At 48.3% G+C, this 18569-nt stretch overlaps 1 protein-coding gene across 3 annotated transcripts in view; it reads right to left on the reverse strand.

The window, feature by feature from the left end:
- The window catches only part of dhx16 (DEAH (Asp-Glu-Ala-His) box polypeptide 16), a 55603-nt gene that overhangs the window by 14066 nt on the left and 22968 nt on the right, over positions 1-18569 (reverse strand). For all 3 annotated transcript variants that reach the window (XM_072475362.1, XM_072475361.1, XM_072475360.1), the window contains exons 11-18: positions 18018-18228; positions 15961-16059; positions 15019-15171; positions 11776-11916; positions 7127-7289; positions 5230-5348; positions 3466-3533; positions 1537-1699 (exon numbers count right to left, since the gene is read on the reverse strand). In XM_072475362.1, the coding sequence (XP_072331463.1) occupies positions 1537-1699; positions 3466-3533; positions 5230-5348; positions 7127-7289; positions 11776-11916; positions 15019-15171; positions 15961-16059; positions 18018-18228 (1117 nt within the window). The remainder of the gene's footprint in view (positions 1-1536; positions 1700-3465; positions 3534-5229; positions 5349-7126; positions 7290-11775; positions 11917-15018; positions 15172-15960; positions 16060-18017; positions 18229-18569) is intronic.

The raw sequence follows: 18569 nt of genomic DNA on the forward strand, positions 1-18569 counted from the left end.
ACAGTCCCTGAATACAGAGAGAGTTACACAGTCCCTGAATGCAGAGAGAGTTACACAGTCCCTGAATGCCGTAGCCACTTAAATTGGCCAACTCCCGATTCAAAATGGCGAACGGCAAAGGCTGATGGGAAAGTCAGCCAACAAGACAAAAACCAGCAGCTGCAGGTTTGCTGTGTATTTACCTCTGCAAAAACCAGACAACATCGATACCAGCGACCATCAGCATAACAAAGTGAACAGCCATCTGCATACTGATGAGCAATCCCCGGGAACAATAAGTAACATTTTGACACACAAAGCAAAGCCAGACTCCTCGGTGCCAGCAGGAGCCTACACAAAAGGAGGTGAACGAGTACCTCAAGACCGCCCATCGATCAGGGAACCACTCCAGTATTGGAGAAAATCGAACCAAGCAATTGGGACAAAGTCCAATCACTTGGGACCAGGTACAGGGTCCGCCCGAAAGGCGGACTATAAGAGTCAAGCACCAAGTTTAAATCGCTTTCTTCTCTCTTCACCTCTGCGTCCTGCCCGGGTCACCCAGCAACACAAACCAACATTGACTGTGACCGTTGCAGTGAAGACCGACAATCGTAAGTCTTAATTCAACGCTCGCTACGAGATAGGCGCTCCTAGCTACCAATCCGTACCAACTTCGAATCCCGCAGACTCAGAACCTGAACGAAAGGCCATTTGTTCCCCTGACCTGGTGGGCCAGTCCAAAGTTAAGTATAGGCCTGTTAGTTGTAGAAGTAGCTTAGACGTAGAAGTTGTGCATGAGTAGCGATTACTGTGTATAATAAATGTGCTTTGATTTAAATCTTACTAATCGGTGTATTGGGTTATTGATCATTACTCGGACTTGAACCTCGTGGCGGTATCGTAAAGATACCTGGCGACTCGAGAGCAAAGGTAATAAAACAGAGCAATTGAACCAAGGAGAAAATCAGCAACAATAGAGTTACACAGTCCCTGAATGCAGAGAGAGTTGCACAGCTCCTGAATACAGAGTGTTACACAGTCCCTGAATGCAGAGAGTTAAAAGTCCCTGAATACAGAGAGTGTTACACAGTCCCCGAGTACAGAGTGTTACACAGTCCCTGAATACAGAGTGTTACACAGTCCCTAAATACAGAGTGTTACACAGTCCCTGAATACAGAGAGAGTTACACAGTCCCTGAATACAGAGAGAGTTACACAGTCCCTGAATACAGAGAGCGTTACAAAGTCCAACAGGCCTTTAACCTGGTGTTGTAAGACTTCGTACTGTGCTCACCCCAGTCCAACGCCGGCATCTCCACATCACAGAGAGTGTTACACAGTCCCTGAATACAGAGAGTGTTACACAGTCCCTGAATACAGAGAGTGTTACACAGTCCCTGAATACAGAGAGAGTTACACAGTCCCTGAATACAGAGAGAGTTACACAGTCCCCGAATACAGAGAGTGTTACACAGTCCCTGAATACGGAGAGAGTTAAACAGCTCCTGAATACAGGGTGATTCACACAGTACTGACAGTTGGTTGCTCCATCACCTGTGTATAGACATTTAGCAGCACCATGTGGTCCCCACCCGGCAGGAAGAAGTTCATGCGAGCGTTGTCCGCATGCACCACCTTGTCTTTGGGCCGGTAGAAAATGGCATTGTTGACCGACAGCATGGCTGCAATGGTTAGGATCTCCTCTGAGCATTGGTACCTGTGGATAGAGCAGAGTGGCAATGAGTGCTTGGGAATCTGTGGCAAGTCTCTTCACATGGTTGGTGTGTGTGTGTGTGTGTGTGTGTGTGTCCTCCCCGGTTAACATTCAGCAGCAGAAGCTCGAGCAGATCTTGTTCACCTTTTGGGTTGGTTTTCTCTCTCATTAATTCCATATGGTTGTAATGGGAGTGGTAGTCTTAAAGATTGAGACCAGTCAGCTAATGGAGAAGAATATAAGTGCATTGGAATCGGTTCAGTGAGGTTCTCCCAGACTAATGCCTGCAATGGGTGGGTAGTCTAATGAAGACCGTTTGGATAGGCTAGGTTTGTATCCACTAGAGTTTAGAAGAGGCGACTTGATCGAAACAGTTTAGATCCGGAGGGATATTGACAGGGTGGACGTGGAGACGATGTTTCCTCTTGTCGGAGAATCTAGACGGTGATCACTGTTTAAACATAAGGGGGTGCCCACTTAAGATGGAGATGAGACAAAATCTTTTCATTCAGAGGATCATGAGTCTCTGGAACTCTCTTCCTCAAAATGGCGGTGTAAGCAGAGTATTTGAATATTTCTAAGGCACAGGTAGATAGATCGTTGGGAAGCAAGAAGGGGTAACAGATTATTGGAGGTAGGCGGAGTGTAGGTTCAAAGTTTTTTTTTAGTAAACTTAGAGAGTACCCAATTATTTCTTCTAATCAAGGGTCAAATTATTGTGGCCAATTCATCTAACCTTTTTGGGTTGTGGGGTGAGGCCCACGCAAACAAGGAGAGAATGTGCAAACTCCACACTGACAGTGACCCGGGCCCAGGGTCGAACCTGGGTTCTCGGTGCCGTGAGGCAGCAGTGCTATACCTGTGCCACCTTCAAAGTTAGTTTAAGATCAGCCATGGTCTTATTAAATGGCAAAGCAATTTGAATGGTCTGCCTCCTGCTCCCTGTGCATAAGTATGTATAATCAGTTTTAGCTGTTGGCTGCCGGATAAACACTGCTCCGGACAACTCCACCTCTTGCTGGATTAGTGTCCTGGGGTCTTTTGGGCCCATATGAGTGGGCAAACAAAGTCTCCCATAAATGCCTCACCCTAAAGACAGTGCAGCGCTCCTTCAGTACTGCGCTGGGGTATCAGCCAAGACTCTGGTGCCCGAAGTCTCTCGAGCCGGGGGCGGGGCCTGGACCCAATGAGATGCTGGGTCCAGAGGCAAGAGGACAGTATGAGCCACTGTAGGACTCAGAACAACAGACTCCTGATCACAAGCCTAAGTGGGATAAGCTGTGATGGGTTCGAGAAATCTAATCAATGTTCAGAACTGAGATACAGTGGCTGTGGAGGTGATGTTATTCAGGTATTTATAACATATATAACGTTAATAAATATCACAAAGAATTGGTCTCCAAGGAGGGAAGTGGAGTGAGTCTTTCAACTATGTGAGTCAGGAGCAAAGGCCGAGGTGACCTTGACCAGACCGGGAGAAAGAAAGGGACCGCCAGCAAGAACAACCTTTGTGAAGATAGGCCAGAGGAATTCCAGCGATCAGATCCACAGTCTACCAAGCCACCTTTGTAGGCAGTATACTTGAAGCTGGGGTATCCTCTTGTTTCATGTGGGTAATTTAAGGGTTACTGGTATTATTAATAATAAACTTATTGAACCTTTGATAAATAACTATGCGAGTCAGGAAGACAGAGGAACAAGCCTCGCTCAGCTGGTTGGCCCTTTCGCTCCCTTACACGTGGGGCTAAACAGCGTTGATCACTACTTACTTCTCGGAGGCCAGGATCATTTTTGACAGCATGGGGTCCACAGGGAGCTCCGCCATCCTCCGGCCAAGCTGGAACGACAGAGACGTGGAAAAACGTCAGGGAAAACAGGACACTGGAAAAGCGCCTGGCATAGAGGGATTAAGATCAGGGGAGAGTGGCAGCAGATAAAGAGGGGATTGGGGCGGGGGGGGGGGGAGAAAGAGGAATGCTGGTGGAATACTGTATTGAGCGGGAAGCTAAGGCGATCTCCTTGCGGTATACAAAATAATGCAATGGCGCGGTTGAATTAAATTCATACGATAGCACCAGGGCCGATGAAACTCTGGAGGTTACAGTGAGATGACACCAAGCTTGAGTTTTAAAGCCTGCAGATTGTAAGAGGAGGGTGTGACTGAAGGAGGTCATTAGCTAGTGGGGAGAGAGTAAGAAGCAGAGAATGGTGCAATTCAGGGGCAGTTGGTGGCGTAGTGGGAATCTGCAGTGTAGGAGTCTATTCGGCCCATCGAGTCTGTACCAACCCTCCGAAAGAGCACCCTACCTAGGCCTAATTCCCACTTGATCCCCATACTCTGCAACCACACCTAACCTAAACTTTGGACACTAAGTGGCAATTTAGCATGGCCAATCCATCTAACCTGCACATTTTTGGACTGTGGGAGGAAACTGTAGTACCCAGAGGAAATGCATGATGACGCGGGGAGAATGTGCAAACTCCACACAGACAGTCACCCAAGACCGGAATCAAACCCGGGTCCCTGGCACTGTGAGGCAGCAGTGATAACCACTGTGACACAGTGCCGCCCTAATGTCACAGAAGTACTAATGCAGAGGCCCAGGTTATACCCTGTGGACATGGGTTAAAATCGCATCACAGCAGCTGGTGGAATGTTTTTTAAAAATATATTTAAGGGCGGCAAGGTGGCACAGTGGTTAGCATTGCTGCCTACGACGCGGAGAACCTGGGTTCGATCCCGACCTAGGTCACTGTCGGTGTGGAGTTTCCACATTCTCCCCGTGTTTGTGTGGGTTTCGCCCCCACAACCCAAAGATGTGCAGGGCAGGTGGATTAGCCGCACTAAATTGCCCCTTAATTGGTAAAAAAATGATTGGGTCCTCTAAATTTATAAAATATATAATATATATAAATATATTTAGAGTACCCAATTCTTTTTGCCCCCCAATTAAGGGGCATTTAGCGTGGCTAAATTTTTTGGGTTGTGGGGGTGAGACCCACGCAGACACGGGGAGAATGCGCAAACTCCACATGGTCAGTGATCTGGGGCCCAGGTCCTCGGTGCCGTGAGGCAGCAGTGCTAACCACTCTGCCACCGTGCTGCCCCACAGCTGGTGAAATTTAAACTCAATTGATAAAATCTGGATTATAAAGCTACTCTCAGTAATGGTGACCATGAAGCTATCATCGAGTCTTGTAAAGACCCACCTGCTTCACTAATGTACCCTTAGGGAAGGAAATCTGCCATCCTTACCCGGTCTGGCCTACATGTGACTCCAGATCCAGTACCTTCTGTCCCCTGTCCTCTGAAATGTTCAGCTCAAGGGCAATTAGGGGTGGGCAACATCCCATGAAAGGACAAAGAAAAAAAACCTCTTGATTGCAATGTGGTGAAGAATGGGAATGGAAGGGGTTTTATAGCTTGGGAGGAGGGAGTGGTGTGTGAGTGAAGAAGAGGAGGTTCAGAAACGTCAGGCAGGAAGGGTTCAATTAAAGACGGTAATCCTGCCCGCCCCAGCCATGTGCCTTACCTTGGTGAGCTCTCCGAGGTGGTTGAGAGCTCCCAGGGCATACAACTGCTCCAAGGCCAGCACAAGAGTCTCGTGAGGAGGGGGGTCCATGAAATCAAAGTGGATCAAGTCATTGATTCCTGAAATGAGGAGAGAGGGTGGGCGTTAAACAGGCTCCCTGCTGCTGGCACCATGAGATGGGCACTAAACAGAAAGGCGCTGAACAAACAACAGCACATTGCGATGGGAATCCAGGCAGGAAGAGGTGGATGGGTTGCTGGGTGAGACCAACACGGACAGGCTGCTCATTCACTAAACTCATGTGCATTGGGGTCGGATATCCAGTAATACAAAGCACAAAAATATCCAGTCATTTAAAACACAAGCATAAATACCTTCTGTCCAACCTCAGAGCGGACTCCATTTGCCTGACGAGTAAGTAAAGTCGCCATAGTACCCGACTACAGGTTGTTTTGCCCTTTGAGGGTCAACACACACCAGGCAAGGGGCAAGGTTGAGAAAGCGGGGCCTTCATGAATAACGTCAGCCGGTGTGGGAATTGAACCCACGCCGTTGGCCTCGCTCGGCATCACAAACCAGCTGTCCAGCTAACTGAGCTAAACTGACTATTGGGCCAGTCAGACACATTTCGTGGGGAGCGAGTGGCGGCTCACTTGGTCGACTGGGTATGGAGCACTGAGCATAAAGAAACCAGAGCTTGAAAACCCAAAATATAACCAGGTTGAGCCGTGCCAGTGACAATTTCCCCAAAGGTGCTGTTAAGGGGTCCCACCCTCACCCCATTTCCCCAAATCTCCTCGCCCTGCCTGAAGGTGGCTCACTGGGTCGTACACTGGCCTCCGAATCATATTGAGAGTTCAAATTCCACCTCAAATACTTGAGCACAAAATCTGGGAAGCAGTGGGTGAGTGCCACACTGTTTAATGGCCTTGTATGAGATGTTAAATTGAGGTACCCCCAGGGCAGCACGATGGCACAGTGGGTTAGCACTGCGGCCTCACACATTCTCCCCGTGTCTGCGTGGGTTTCGCCCCCACAACCCAAAGATGTGCAGGCTAGGTGGATTGGCCATGCTAAATTGACCCTTAATTGGGAAAATGAATTGGGTACTCTAAATTTATTTTAAAAATAAAGAATTGAGGTACCCCCCACCTCAGTTTGTCCTCACGACAGATGACCCCTGGGGTCCGAATTTGAAGAGGAGCAGGGGGAGTTTGCACCCTTGTTCTGACCCAATGTTTTCTTTCATATAAATTTAGAGTATCCAATTTTTTTTTCCCAATTAAGGGGCAATTTAGCGTGGCCAATCCACCTACCGTGCACATCTTTGGGTTGTAGGGGTGAGACCCACGCAGACACGGGGAGAATGTGCAAACTCCATACGGACAATGACCCGGGGCCGGGACCGAACTTGGGGGACATCGGCACCATGAGGCAGCAGTGCTAACCACTGTGCCATCATACCGCCCCGACCCAATGTTTACCCGCCAACCAACATCACTAACAACATAGTATAAAGACAGCTGAAGAGAGCTACAGATGCCAAGGTTCTCGACTTGCGCGACGTCAGGATAAATGCAAGAATGCCAAATTTCAGACAATCGCAACAATTTGTACTGCTGGGGAAGTAGTACACCTGATTGTTTGGATAGTCGACTCTGATTGGCCAAGGTGTTGCCATGGAGAAAGCAACAGTGGAAAACTATAGGATCCCCTCAAGCTTCCAGATAATTAAAAAATAAGAGTTGACCGCTAGATCTTGCAGCGCACAAATTAGAATGCTGGAGTCCACAACAGCAGCTACACCCCAACAAGGACCTCAATCATTGTAAAGCGCTTCCAGACATCTTGAGGTTATGAAAGATGCCTTACCAAAACAAGCCCTTCACCTCCTTACCCAAACTCTTCAGCAGCAGCACCACGTTGCCCAGGTTTGTCCGCTGTATTTCCGGGACGGATGTTTCCTCCATCTCGTGCTTGAAGGCCCAGGCCGTGTAGAGGCGGAAGCACTTCCCCGCTGCCACGCGGCCGGCCCTGCCAGCTCGCTGGTTAGCCGAGGCCTGGTGACAAAAGGAAGCAGGGGCAGAGAGGGTCATAGCATCAATGGATCAGCAGCAACACTCCCTCAATCCATCAGGATTGGGGTTGTGGAACATCAAAATTCATCTCCGCTTGTTCACCCAACACCTCACAAGGCCCATGTCCCTCACGGTTTATATCCACTTCCTAAACATCAATTTATCTTGCTCCTAACAGATTCAATGTTTGCTATGGCTCAGTGATTAGCTCCCTTGCCCTCCTCCTCCATCCCCCCTCCCCCCAAACACCCCAAGTCCCTCCCCCCCCCGTCCCCCGTCCCCAACACCCAAAGTCAGAAGGTCATGTTTCAAGCAGCACCTGTCACATCCTCAGGTCACCCCAAAGCACATCAGACAATGAAGCACATTTTTTGAAATGTGGTCATTGTTGTAATGTGGGAAGAGCGGCAATCAATTTGTGCAAGCCAAGCTCACGCAAACAACACATTAACAACCAAATGATCTATTTTTACTGATGTTGATGGAGAAATAAATATTAGCCAGGACACTGCGGGGCGTGCGTTGGAGGGAAGGGGGTTTGGTGGGAGCAGAGAGAATAATCCAGGCTGATCCTCCAGCGGAGTACACAGTTAAATCTATGGCTGAGCATCTCTGGAGGGAGCGCACACACAGTCCACTGGCTCCGTCGGGGTGGGGGGGCATCATGTTTTGATTTGATATTGTTACAACACCCTGGATTCGGGCTCCATCAATTCCAGACCTCCTTGACCCAGAGTCGCATGCAATTGAATTAACCAATAATTCTTAGAAAAAGTCTTTCGCCCTTGGCTGCCCGATAATTAGAGTCACCAGGTTTGTAACTTTAAATACAATTACTTTTTATTTATATTAAGAGCTACAAGGAAACATGCAGCAAAAAGAACTGGTTAAATATTGTCAAATTTCTAATCTCACACATATATACACACACACAATAAACACAGAATGGAGGGGAGGCGTGAAAATAATAAATAAACGGTTATCTTTAAGCAGACCTTCCCTTCAAATTAAGCTTTAAGATCCAGGTCTCTGTTTGCAGCCTGTAATGGTTTCACTGTAGATTCATTCAGGTCTCTGCAGTTTGAGAAATACAACACACCACAGCCTTTCTGGGGAGAGAGAGAGCAAGCAGGTCCTTCCCGAAATGTCCAGGATTCAAACTCTGCTTCCTTAGTTTTCTGGAAATCATCCCACTCAGGCAGGATCCAATCACTACCCATTACCGGGCAGAATACGGTCTTTTGGCCAATTCATTAGCCCCCAGCCAACCAATCGAACCAAATCCCACCCCAGCTCTCGGGTGCCGAGGTCGGGAGTTCTGTTGTCTAAAATTAGCAGCACCATATACTATGTTGCAACTTCTTGAATTCTACCCGGTCTTTGCTGCTTGATTTAAAGATACATGTCTATTAAACATCCATGGATCAAAAATGATAACGGAAGAATAAAGAAAAGGGAAATAAGGGAATCATCAGGAAGGACCCTTACATACCTCCAGCCCCAAAAGGCTAAAAGTGCTGAAGGGCTAATAGTACTGCCCCAACTCCTATGTCATTGGCATCTGTGGCCATTTCCAATGGTCTGAAAAGTCCAGGGCGGCCAGCACCGTTTGCCCTCTAACACTGGATTTGTATTCATGGCCTTCAATCTACGTGGCGTTCTGTGGACCACAGCGTTTCTGCTCGTTCCCACAACATATTCAACATGCACTACGTTTTAGTCTCTAACTGAGCCACCCTCCATGGCTTTAGTCGAGACGGATGTTTTTTAATGGTTCAGAGTTTCTTATGCCTACATCATGATTAGTTAATGGAGTGCCCTCCTGGTGTTTCCCTGCAGTTCCGTCTAGTTCCTTTCCATATCTTTATTAGGTCTTCTCTCTGTTCTTCTCCTGCTGATAGGTTTGCATCTTTGGTTTTAGAACTACATCTGATATCTTCAAAAAACACCTTTTCACTCTCCTTCAAAATCCAAGGTAATGGGCAGGTTTCTCCGTCCCACCGCACCAGATATCTGGTGCAGCACGCCATCGGGATTCTCCGTTTCACCGGCTAGTCAATGGGGTTTCCAATTGTGGGGCAGCCCCACGCCGTCGGGAAATTCCCGGTCTGCCGGCAAAACAAAATCCCGACGGCGGAGAATTCAGCCCAATGTGCTTCGCCTTGTCAGGTTTCTGACTGCCTAAATTAGAGGATTCCCTGAAGGAGTTTCTGGTGCTTTTCTGTCTTTCTCATAACGCAGTCAGTCTTTCCTGATTGTCCTTTGAATGTTTATCCAAATTTCAAGGATCTTCCGTAGCCAAACTACCAGCAGTATTGTCAATACGGAGGGAAATATTTGGTTCATTTTTAATCAATAAACACTCTTCAATCCCCCCAGCTTCACATTCTCTTTTTTCCTTCACATGGTCACTTTCAGCAACAAGTAAAGCTGAGGGTTCAATCTTCGCAGTGTTGGTTGGCTTTTTTTGTATCATTCTTTACCTCTTCCTCAGAGTTTTTGTAATCATAATTTTTACCTTTACTTAGTAATAAGGACTGACTCAATTTGTAGTTTCCAGATTACAACTTTCCTCCTCTACTTTCAGAATCAAAGGATAACACATTGTTGGTTCCATGAACTCTGTTTTTGTTCACAGATGTGGTTGCGGAAACACTGTTATGGTTCTTCATCCACCTTCCTCTTCATTGAAAAAAGGAATTGATCGCTAATTATTTCATCTGCTTTGCTATTTGCTTCTTTTACCTTGAACAGTCACTGCGGGCCTTTAAACGTATGTGTGTTAATCAGTCGTTTGCTTGGTGTCGCTTCACAGTCATTGCTGTCCTCATCCGGAGTAGCTGATGCCACGCTATTATGTATTGTTTTCCTTCAAAACAGGCATGCTCTGGGAAATATTTCCACCTGCAGTGAATGGCAATGGGTTTACGAAAAGAGGCTGCAATAAATTGCTTTTAGAAAAGTCCAATTCACTTTCAGAAAAGTTCAATTCACTTTCCTCTTCTGATTTGCTGTTTTCTTTCCTACATTTGGAAGAATTACTTGCCATTTGTTCACGATCAGTTTGTGACAGGTCTACTCGATAGCAGTTGTTCATCATTTCTCCAAAACCAGATTCAGAACTTTCGTCTGAATCTTCATCACTGTTATTACTATTAAGACAGCTGGCTTGTAATGCAGAACAATGCCAGCAGCGCGGTTCAATCCCCGTTCCAGCCTCTCCAAACAGGCGCCAGAATGTTGCGACTAGGGGCTTTTCACAGTAACTTCATTGAAGCCTACTTGTGACAATAAGTGATTATTATTATTATTAGATTCAGATTCCTTCTTGGGATCACCTTCAGTCTTGAGTTCTCAAAATCTGGTTCTCTGTTAGATTTTATCTTTGACAAACTTGTGTGTGGAATCATTCTCTCAGATTCACTACCATTATCATTTGATATGTGATTACTTTCTTTGAGTGAATGCCCAATGAGTTTTCCTGATTCCCACATGCCCTGCCACTGGTATCTAATGCATTATCCGCAGTACTTCCCTCTGACTCTCTATATAACCTTCACTCCTGCCAAATCATTCCCAAAAGTAAGGCTACTCCATCCACTGGGAATTTCTTAATCACTTCAACAACTCCTGGACCTGACACGAAACTACACAACAATTGTACTTTATACAATTGAATTGGGATATAATCTCCACCTATCCCATTCACTAATACCTTGGCTTTCATTGAACTCTCTGGAGGGAAAACCAAATCCTTCTCCAGTAAGAGAGTTTGAGTCGCACTTGTGTCCCTTAAGATGGTTATGGGTTTGGATACGCAAGTTGATGAAGGTGGGGTGATCTTCCCCTTCGGCACAAACACTGCATATCTCTCATCAACCTCATTCATCATCCCTGCTCTCGCAGGAGTGTTTACCTCAGGTCTCCCAAGTCCAGTTAGAGACAGTCTGCCCTGTAGTATTCTCCATTTTTGTTCCCTTTTCAAAATCCTCCTCATGAACTCCAACAAGTCCCAAGGGCCTTCCTTGCAACTTCCAACATGCTGAATGAACATGCCCCACCTTACTCCAAAGTACAAAGCTGATCAGCTGATAAGCTGAAGGCCCACCTGCTCTCTCAGGTGGACATAAAACATCCTGCAACACTATTCTGAAGGAGAGCAGAGGGGTGGGTCACCTCTGGTGTCCTGGGTCAATATTTATTCCTCATTACAGTGTGGTCATTATCATGTTTCTGTTAGCAGGAACTTGCTGTGTGCAAATTAGGCTGCTGCAGGACTAAAACAAAAAAGTGCTTTATCAGCTGTGACACGTTTTGGGACATTGTGAAGTTGTAAAAGGCGCTGTGTAAATGCAACTCCTTTCTCCTCAGGTGCTTTTCACAATTGCATTCCCTCCCCTATCCCCACTCCTCCAGTGTCTCTAACCCAGGACCATCCACCAGATGAAGGGGTCACCTTGGTACTTACCTTGGAGCAGGGTGTGACAATAAGGGACTCCATGCCTGTGCGTGCGTTGTAACTCTTCTGCTTGCAGAACCCTGGGTCAATCACGTAGATGATCCCGTCGATTGTTAGGGACGTCTCCGCGATGTTGGTGGCAACGACAACCTGAACAGTCGGGGGCGGGTGGGATTGAGAGAAGCACCAGGAGGAGCAGAGAGAATGTGTTAATAGAACAAAGTCAAGCTCAATAACAGCACGGAAGTGAGTGGTGCGGAGACACAGACATCAGTCCGCGAGGGCAGCCTCAGTTGGGTCTTGGAAGTCACAGACATTATGCACGTGCTCTTGCCTATTTCATAGAATTTACAGTGCAGAAGGAGGCCATTCGGCCCATCGAGTCTGCACCGGCACTTAGAAAGAGCACCCTACCCACGGTCAACACCTCCACCCTATCCCCATAACCCAGTAAGCCCACCCAACACGAAGGGCAATTTATCATGGCCAATCCACCTAACCTGCACATCTTTGGACTGTGGGAGGAAACCGGAGCACCCGGAGGAAACCCACGCACACATGGGGAGGATGTGCAGACCCGCCCAGACAGTGACCCAAGCCGGAATCGAACCTGGGACCCTGGAGCTGTGAAGCAATTGTGCTATCCACAATGCTACCATGCTGCCCTTGTTCGGAGGATGAAAGCCTCTGAACATGAGCAACCTATTGACAAGGGAAATCGCCACCCGCCGCTGCCAGGGTAGCTGTTTACAAAATCCTCTTTTTTAAAAAAAATATTTTTATTGAACTTTTAATTTTTTATATCCAAACGTTTACACAGCAAAACGAACTAACACATGTTAACAATCACCTGCTGAAAAAAGCAACCCACGCAACCACCCCCCCACAACTAACAGCGACCAATTTCCTATCGTGCAATATGAACGGATGCCCTCTACGATAGTACCCATTGGACGACCCCCTCAGTGAACTTGACCGTCTCAACATACAGAAACTCCAACAAGTCATCTAGCCAGGATGAGGCACTAGGCGGTGTTGCCTGCCTCCAACTCAGCATAACCTGCCACCGGGCAAACAACGAAGTGAATGTCAGGGCGCCCGCCCCAGCACCCATCCTTAACCTAGGCTGGTCCGACACCCTGAATATAGCTACAAATGAACAAGGCTCGAACTCAACATTCAGGATTGCCAATGTGGTGCAGGAAAAAGACTTTCAAATATCCACCAATTTGGGACAGGACCAGAAGATGTGTGGTTCGCAGGCCCCCTCGAACACTACTCTCACAATCCAGGAACAAAACCTTCACCCTCTCCAGCATCTTATCTTTCCACCCTTCTCCCTTATCAAAGGCCCTTGAAGCGATAGTGAATGGCTCGATCGCAAAGCAAACAAAAGAGGAAACATAGGACACCCCTGCCTCGTCCCCCTATGCAGCCTAAACAACCCCAAACTTGTAGTGTTAGTGCGCACACGAGCAGATGGAGCTCCATGTAACAGCTGTACCCACGACACAAACCTAGGACCCAACACAAACGTCTCCATCGTGAAAAGATGAACCCCATGAAACGCTTTTTCTGCATCTTGACACATTATTATTTTCAGCTCCGGCCCCATGGCAGTTTAAGAACTACGTTGAGTAATCACCTCATGTTGGATGACATTTTCTGACCTTCACAAAGCCTCTCACTAGCTCTGGGAGACAGGGTTCCAACCCCAACGCTAAGACCTTAGCCAAGACAGCACGGTGGCGCAGTGAGTTAGCCCTGCAGCCTCTCGGCGACGAGGTCCCAGGTTCGATCCTGGCTCTGGGTCACTGTCCGTGTGGAGTTTGCGCATTCTCCCCGTGTTTGCGTCAGGATAGGTGGATTGGCCATGCTAAATTGTCCCTTAATTGAAAAAAATGAATTGGGTACTCTAAATTTTTTTTTTTATAAAGACCTTAGCCAAAATCTTCGCATTCACATTGAGCAACAAAATCGGGTGGAAGGGTGGGGTCCTTATCCCTCTTAAGAAAGATAGACAGCTGCCTCAACGTCTCCAAGAGTGAACCCCGTGCCAGTGAATCGTTAAACACCAAGGGGGCCAACTGATCCACAAACGTCTTATAAAATTGTACTGTCTGACCCCAGCGCCTTCCCTATCTGCATCTTCCTAAAGCCGTGTAAACTTCCTCTAACCGTAGCGGCGCCTCCAACTCCTCCCATAATTCCTTCCCCACCTGGGGAACTCCAAACCCTCCAAGAACTCCACGTCCTCTGCTCATCCTCTGGTGGCTCCGAATAATAATGCCCCTCATAGAAGTTCCAAAACATCCCGTTCACCTTCTCTAGGTCGGAGACCAACCAACCCACCTCCACACCGGCTCCCTGACCTGCACAATCTCCCTAGCCACCTCCTGTTGCTGGAGCTGATGAGAAGGACGGCTATAGCCTTCTCCCCATGTTCATACACCCCCCCCCCCTTTCAGCGCCACCACTGGCGCACCACCCGACCCGTGGGCAACAGATGAAACTGCATTTGCAGCTTCTTCCTCCATGCCCAGAACTTTGGCATTGGGTAACTCGCATTCTCCAGATCTACACCCAGAATCCTGACCACCAGCTTCTGATGCTCCTTCCTGGCCTCCCCATCTACGAATGCTTCAAAGAATTCCACGGATTCACTACCCTCCGATAAAAGAAATTCCTCCTTATCTTTGTCTTAAATGAGGGCGGCATGTGGTGCAGTGGATAGCACTGGGACTGCGGCGCTGAGGACCTGGGTTCGAATCCCGGCCCTGGGTCACTGTCCGTGTGGAGTTTGCACATTCTCCCCGTGTCTGCGTGGGTTTCACCCCCACAATCCAAAGATGTGCAGGTTAGGTGGATTGGCCACGCTAAATTGCCCCTTAATTGGAAAAAAAATAATTGGGTACTCTAAATTAAAAAAAATAAATCTTTGTCTTAAATGGGTGACCCCCTTACTGAGATTATGCTATCTGATCCTAGAGACTCCCATAAAGGAAACAACCCCAGCATCTACCCTGTGAAGCCGAGTGCTTTGTTCCATGTTGTAATATCTATGAAATTCTATCTTAACATTGCCTCTAATGTTTGTTATTTAGACAGTTATACCCCAGAAGGACATTTATCGTGCTATTAGTGAAACATACATTACAGAGAATTCCTCGCATTCTGCACTTTAACAAAAGGAAATTTCCTTAAAGAACGCTACTTGAAAATGGTTTTGTTGGAGATAGGATTGCTGCTCACCTTCCTGGCTCCTGACGGAGTCGGCTCAAAGATTTTGGCCTGCATGTCCGAGGGAAGGTTGGCATAAATGGGTAGAACCAGCAGCTCGGCGATCTTGGAGCCCAGTCTACGGCAGCGCTCCTGTAACATCTCACACGTAGTCTCGATCTCCTCCTGCACAGGAAGCAAAGTGGTCAGCACAACTCCACACTGGGATTAACACAAGCAAAAGAGGCTAGGAACCCTACGGTGAGTAGCTCACCTCCTGACTCCCGAAAGCCTGTCCACCACCTCTGCAAAGCACAAATCAGGAGTGTAATGGAATGCTCTCCACTAACCTGGATGAGTGCCGCTCCGATAACACTCAAGAAGCCTGATACAATCCAGGACAAAGCAGCTCCCTTGATTGGCACCCCTTCCACAAACATTTACTCCCTCCAGCACCGACGCTCAGCGGCTGCCGTGTGTACCATCTACAAGATGCTTTGTAGGAACTCACTAAGGCTCCTTCGACAGCACCTTCCAAACCACTACCATTTAGAAAGACAAGGGCAACAGGTACATGGGGACACCACCACCCGGATGTTCCCCTCCAAGTCACTCACCAACCTGACTTGGAAATATATGTCCGTTCCTTCGCTGTGGCTGGGTTAAAATCCTGCACCACAGGGACTACAGCAGTTCAAGGCAACAGCTCACCACCACCTTCTCAAGGGCAATAAAAGCAGGGCCTAGTCAGCGACGCCAACATGCTGTGACTGAATAGATTGAAATAAAGCAAATGCCAGGTACTCAATGGGCCACAACAGAGCTCATTCTGGGACCAGAATTTACACAGCGCAATATTGGGTATCAAGCACCACCAGGTCCAACTCACCACTGCGAATATTGGGCATTGGTAGGAACAAATGCAGCCAGTCTGGGGTATTTCAGGGTGATTTACTGACGCCCAACCTTCCTTACCTGACCAGTGAGAAACACCAGAATGTCGCCAGGGGCTTGAGTGACGTGAATCTGCAGCACAGAGACCACACAGGCTTCCAGATAGTCCGCTTCGGGGGCCTAATGGGAGAGCAGCAGAGTCCGTCAGTCAACAAAAAAATCTAATCGGGCAGTTCAGAGTTTTTTTACCACTCCTTCTCTGAGAATCAGCAAGAGTGTACAGTGAGGGGGGGGGGGGGGGGTTGCTGTTGTGGCAAAGTACTTGTGTGCTATCTCTGTGCGCGCATTTCGATGTAGGGGAAACAAACTCAACTGATGTTTTTTGATCCTGTCGTCGCTTGAGGCCATTTGAGGTAAACTAGTTCCTGGGGATGAGCCCAGGCAATGGCATAGATAAGGAATCCATCCTGGGATCTTCCTAGTCCACAGAAACATACAAAATAGGAGTCGGCCTTTCGAGCCTGCTCTGGCATTCCAGGTGCTCATGGATGACCCCCTATCCCAACCCCACACTCTCCCCGCATGACACCTTCAGAGTCTAAAGGAGAATTTCCTTCTTAAATATATTCAGCGACTTGGCCTCCACAGCCTGCTGTGGTAGAGAATTCCACAGGTTCAGCATCCTCTGAGTTAAATTTCTCCTAATCTCAGTCCTAAATGACCCACCCCGTATCCTGAGACTGTGACCCCGTGTTCTAGACACCCCCAACAGCCAGAGGAAACAACATCCCTGCTTCCAGTCTGTCCACTCCTGTCAGAATTTTATACGTTTTAATGAGATCCCCTCTCATGCTTTTAAATTTCAGTGAATACAGGCCCAACCGGCCCAATCCCTCCTCATACGACAATCCTGCCGTCCCAGAAATGGTGCTAATCTGCACCAATTTAGGGCAGCACGGTAGCACACTGGTTAGCATTGCTGCCTCACAGCTCCAGGGTCCCGGGTTCAATTCCAGCCTCGGGTGACTGTGTGCAGTCTGCACGTTCTCCCCGTGTCTGCGTGGGTTTCCTCCCACAGTCAAAAGATGTGCAGATTAGGTGGGTTGGCCATGCTAAATTGCCGCTTAGTGTCAAAAAGGTTGGGTGGGGTCACTGGGATAGGGTGGAGGTGTGGGGTTAAGTAGAGTGCTCTTTCCAGGGCCGGTGCAGACTCGATGGGACGAATGGCCTTCTTCTGCACTGTAAATTCTATGAAGAGTCTGAAAACCCAACTATTGAGGAATCGCCACGGGTTCTGCCCAGCACGGAGCCCATACTCTTGCCCTCATGTGGATGAGCCTTACTTAGAGATTCTGTCTTAAAATAAATTTAGAGCATCCACTTACTTTTTTCCCCCAATTAAAGGGCAATTTAGCGTGGCCAATCCACCTTTTGGGTTGTGGGGGTGAGAGCCACGCAGACACGGACAGTGACCCGGGATCGAACCTGGACTTCGGCGCCAGGAGGTAGCAGTGCTAACCACTGCGCCGCCCCTTACTTAGAGATTCTTACAGCACAGGCGGTCATTCAGTCCATCTCACCTGTGCTGGCTCTTTGAAAAACCTATGCCGCTCATCTCACTCAACTATTTTTCCCCATCCCCTTGCATACTTTCAATTTCCTCCTCAAAGTCCCGATTAAATCTGGTTCTGACCCCCTTCCCGAATCATTCCTGCTGCATGAAGAAATTTCCCATGTTCCACCTCTGGCTCTGTTTCCAAGTGTCTTAAAGCCCGCTGGTTACTGACCCACTCGCCGGTGAGTGATCATCCCCATATCTCCCTGAATAAAACCCTTCATGTACATTGGGTACATTGCGTAAAGTTCCAACCCCAACCTTCAGCTTCATCACTGATAGCATTCTGGTGAATCGCCACGCGCTCATCTTGTCTTTGTCCAGAGACCTTGTACTAACTTGCTCAGTGAGGCAAGTAGCACTTATCTCTTGATAACTGCTCATTAATGCACTCAGCAGCACAATTGGACCAGTGCAGCCGAGGGAGCAGGAGGTGTTAGTTCCTCCTGCATCTCTGGGTGTGAGATGGACCCTGAAGCGAGGCCAATAGCGGGTACGCCCCGCACCACTCTGGCCCTTGTACCTTTGTGTAGTAAATATCGACAGGGAACCGCCGCCCTGGGATACGGAAGACTGGAGCATCGTCAAAGAAGGTTGAGAACTTCTCCGTGTCCAGTGTCGCACTCGCAATCAGGACTTTCAGGTCAGGGCGGAAGCGGGAGATATCTTTAATCAGCCCGAAGAGAATGTCAGTGTGGAGAGTGCGCTCGTGGGCTTCATCAATCATCACGACACTGTAAAGACACAGACACCCACGTGAACCCAGCACCGTTATGGATCACAACACTGTAAACACACAGACACCCACGTCAACCCAGCTTTACTCAGCACCGCGTGAACAGGCACGCTCTGCCCCGCACCGTGTGAACAGGCACGCTCTGCCCCGCACCGTGTGAACAGGCATGCACTGCCCCGCACCGTGTGAAGAGGCACACGCTGCCCCGCACCGTGTGAAGAGGCACGCGCTGCCCCGCACCGTGTGAACAGGCACGCACTGCCCCGCACCGTGTGAAGAGGCACGCGCTGCCCCGCACCGTGTGAAGAGGCACGCGCTGCCCCGCACCGTGTGAAGAGG

Source organism: Scyliorhinus torazame, chromosome 14 (genome assembly GCF_047496885.1).
Source record: "Scyliorhinus torazame isolate Kashiwa2021f chromosome 14, sScyTor2.1, whole genome shotgun sequence".
Classification (NCBI taxonomy): domain Eukaryota; kingdom Metazoa; phylum Chordata; class Chondrichthyes; order Carcharhiniformes; family Scyliorhinidae; genus Scyliorhinus; species Scyliorhinus torazame.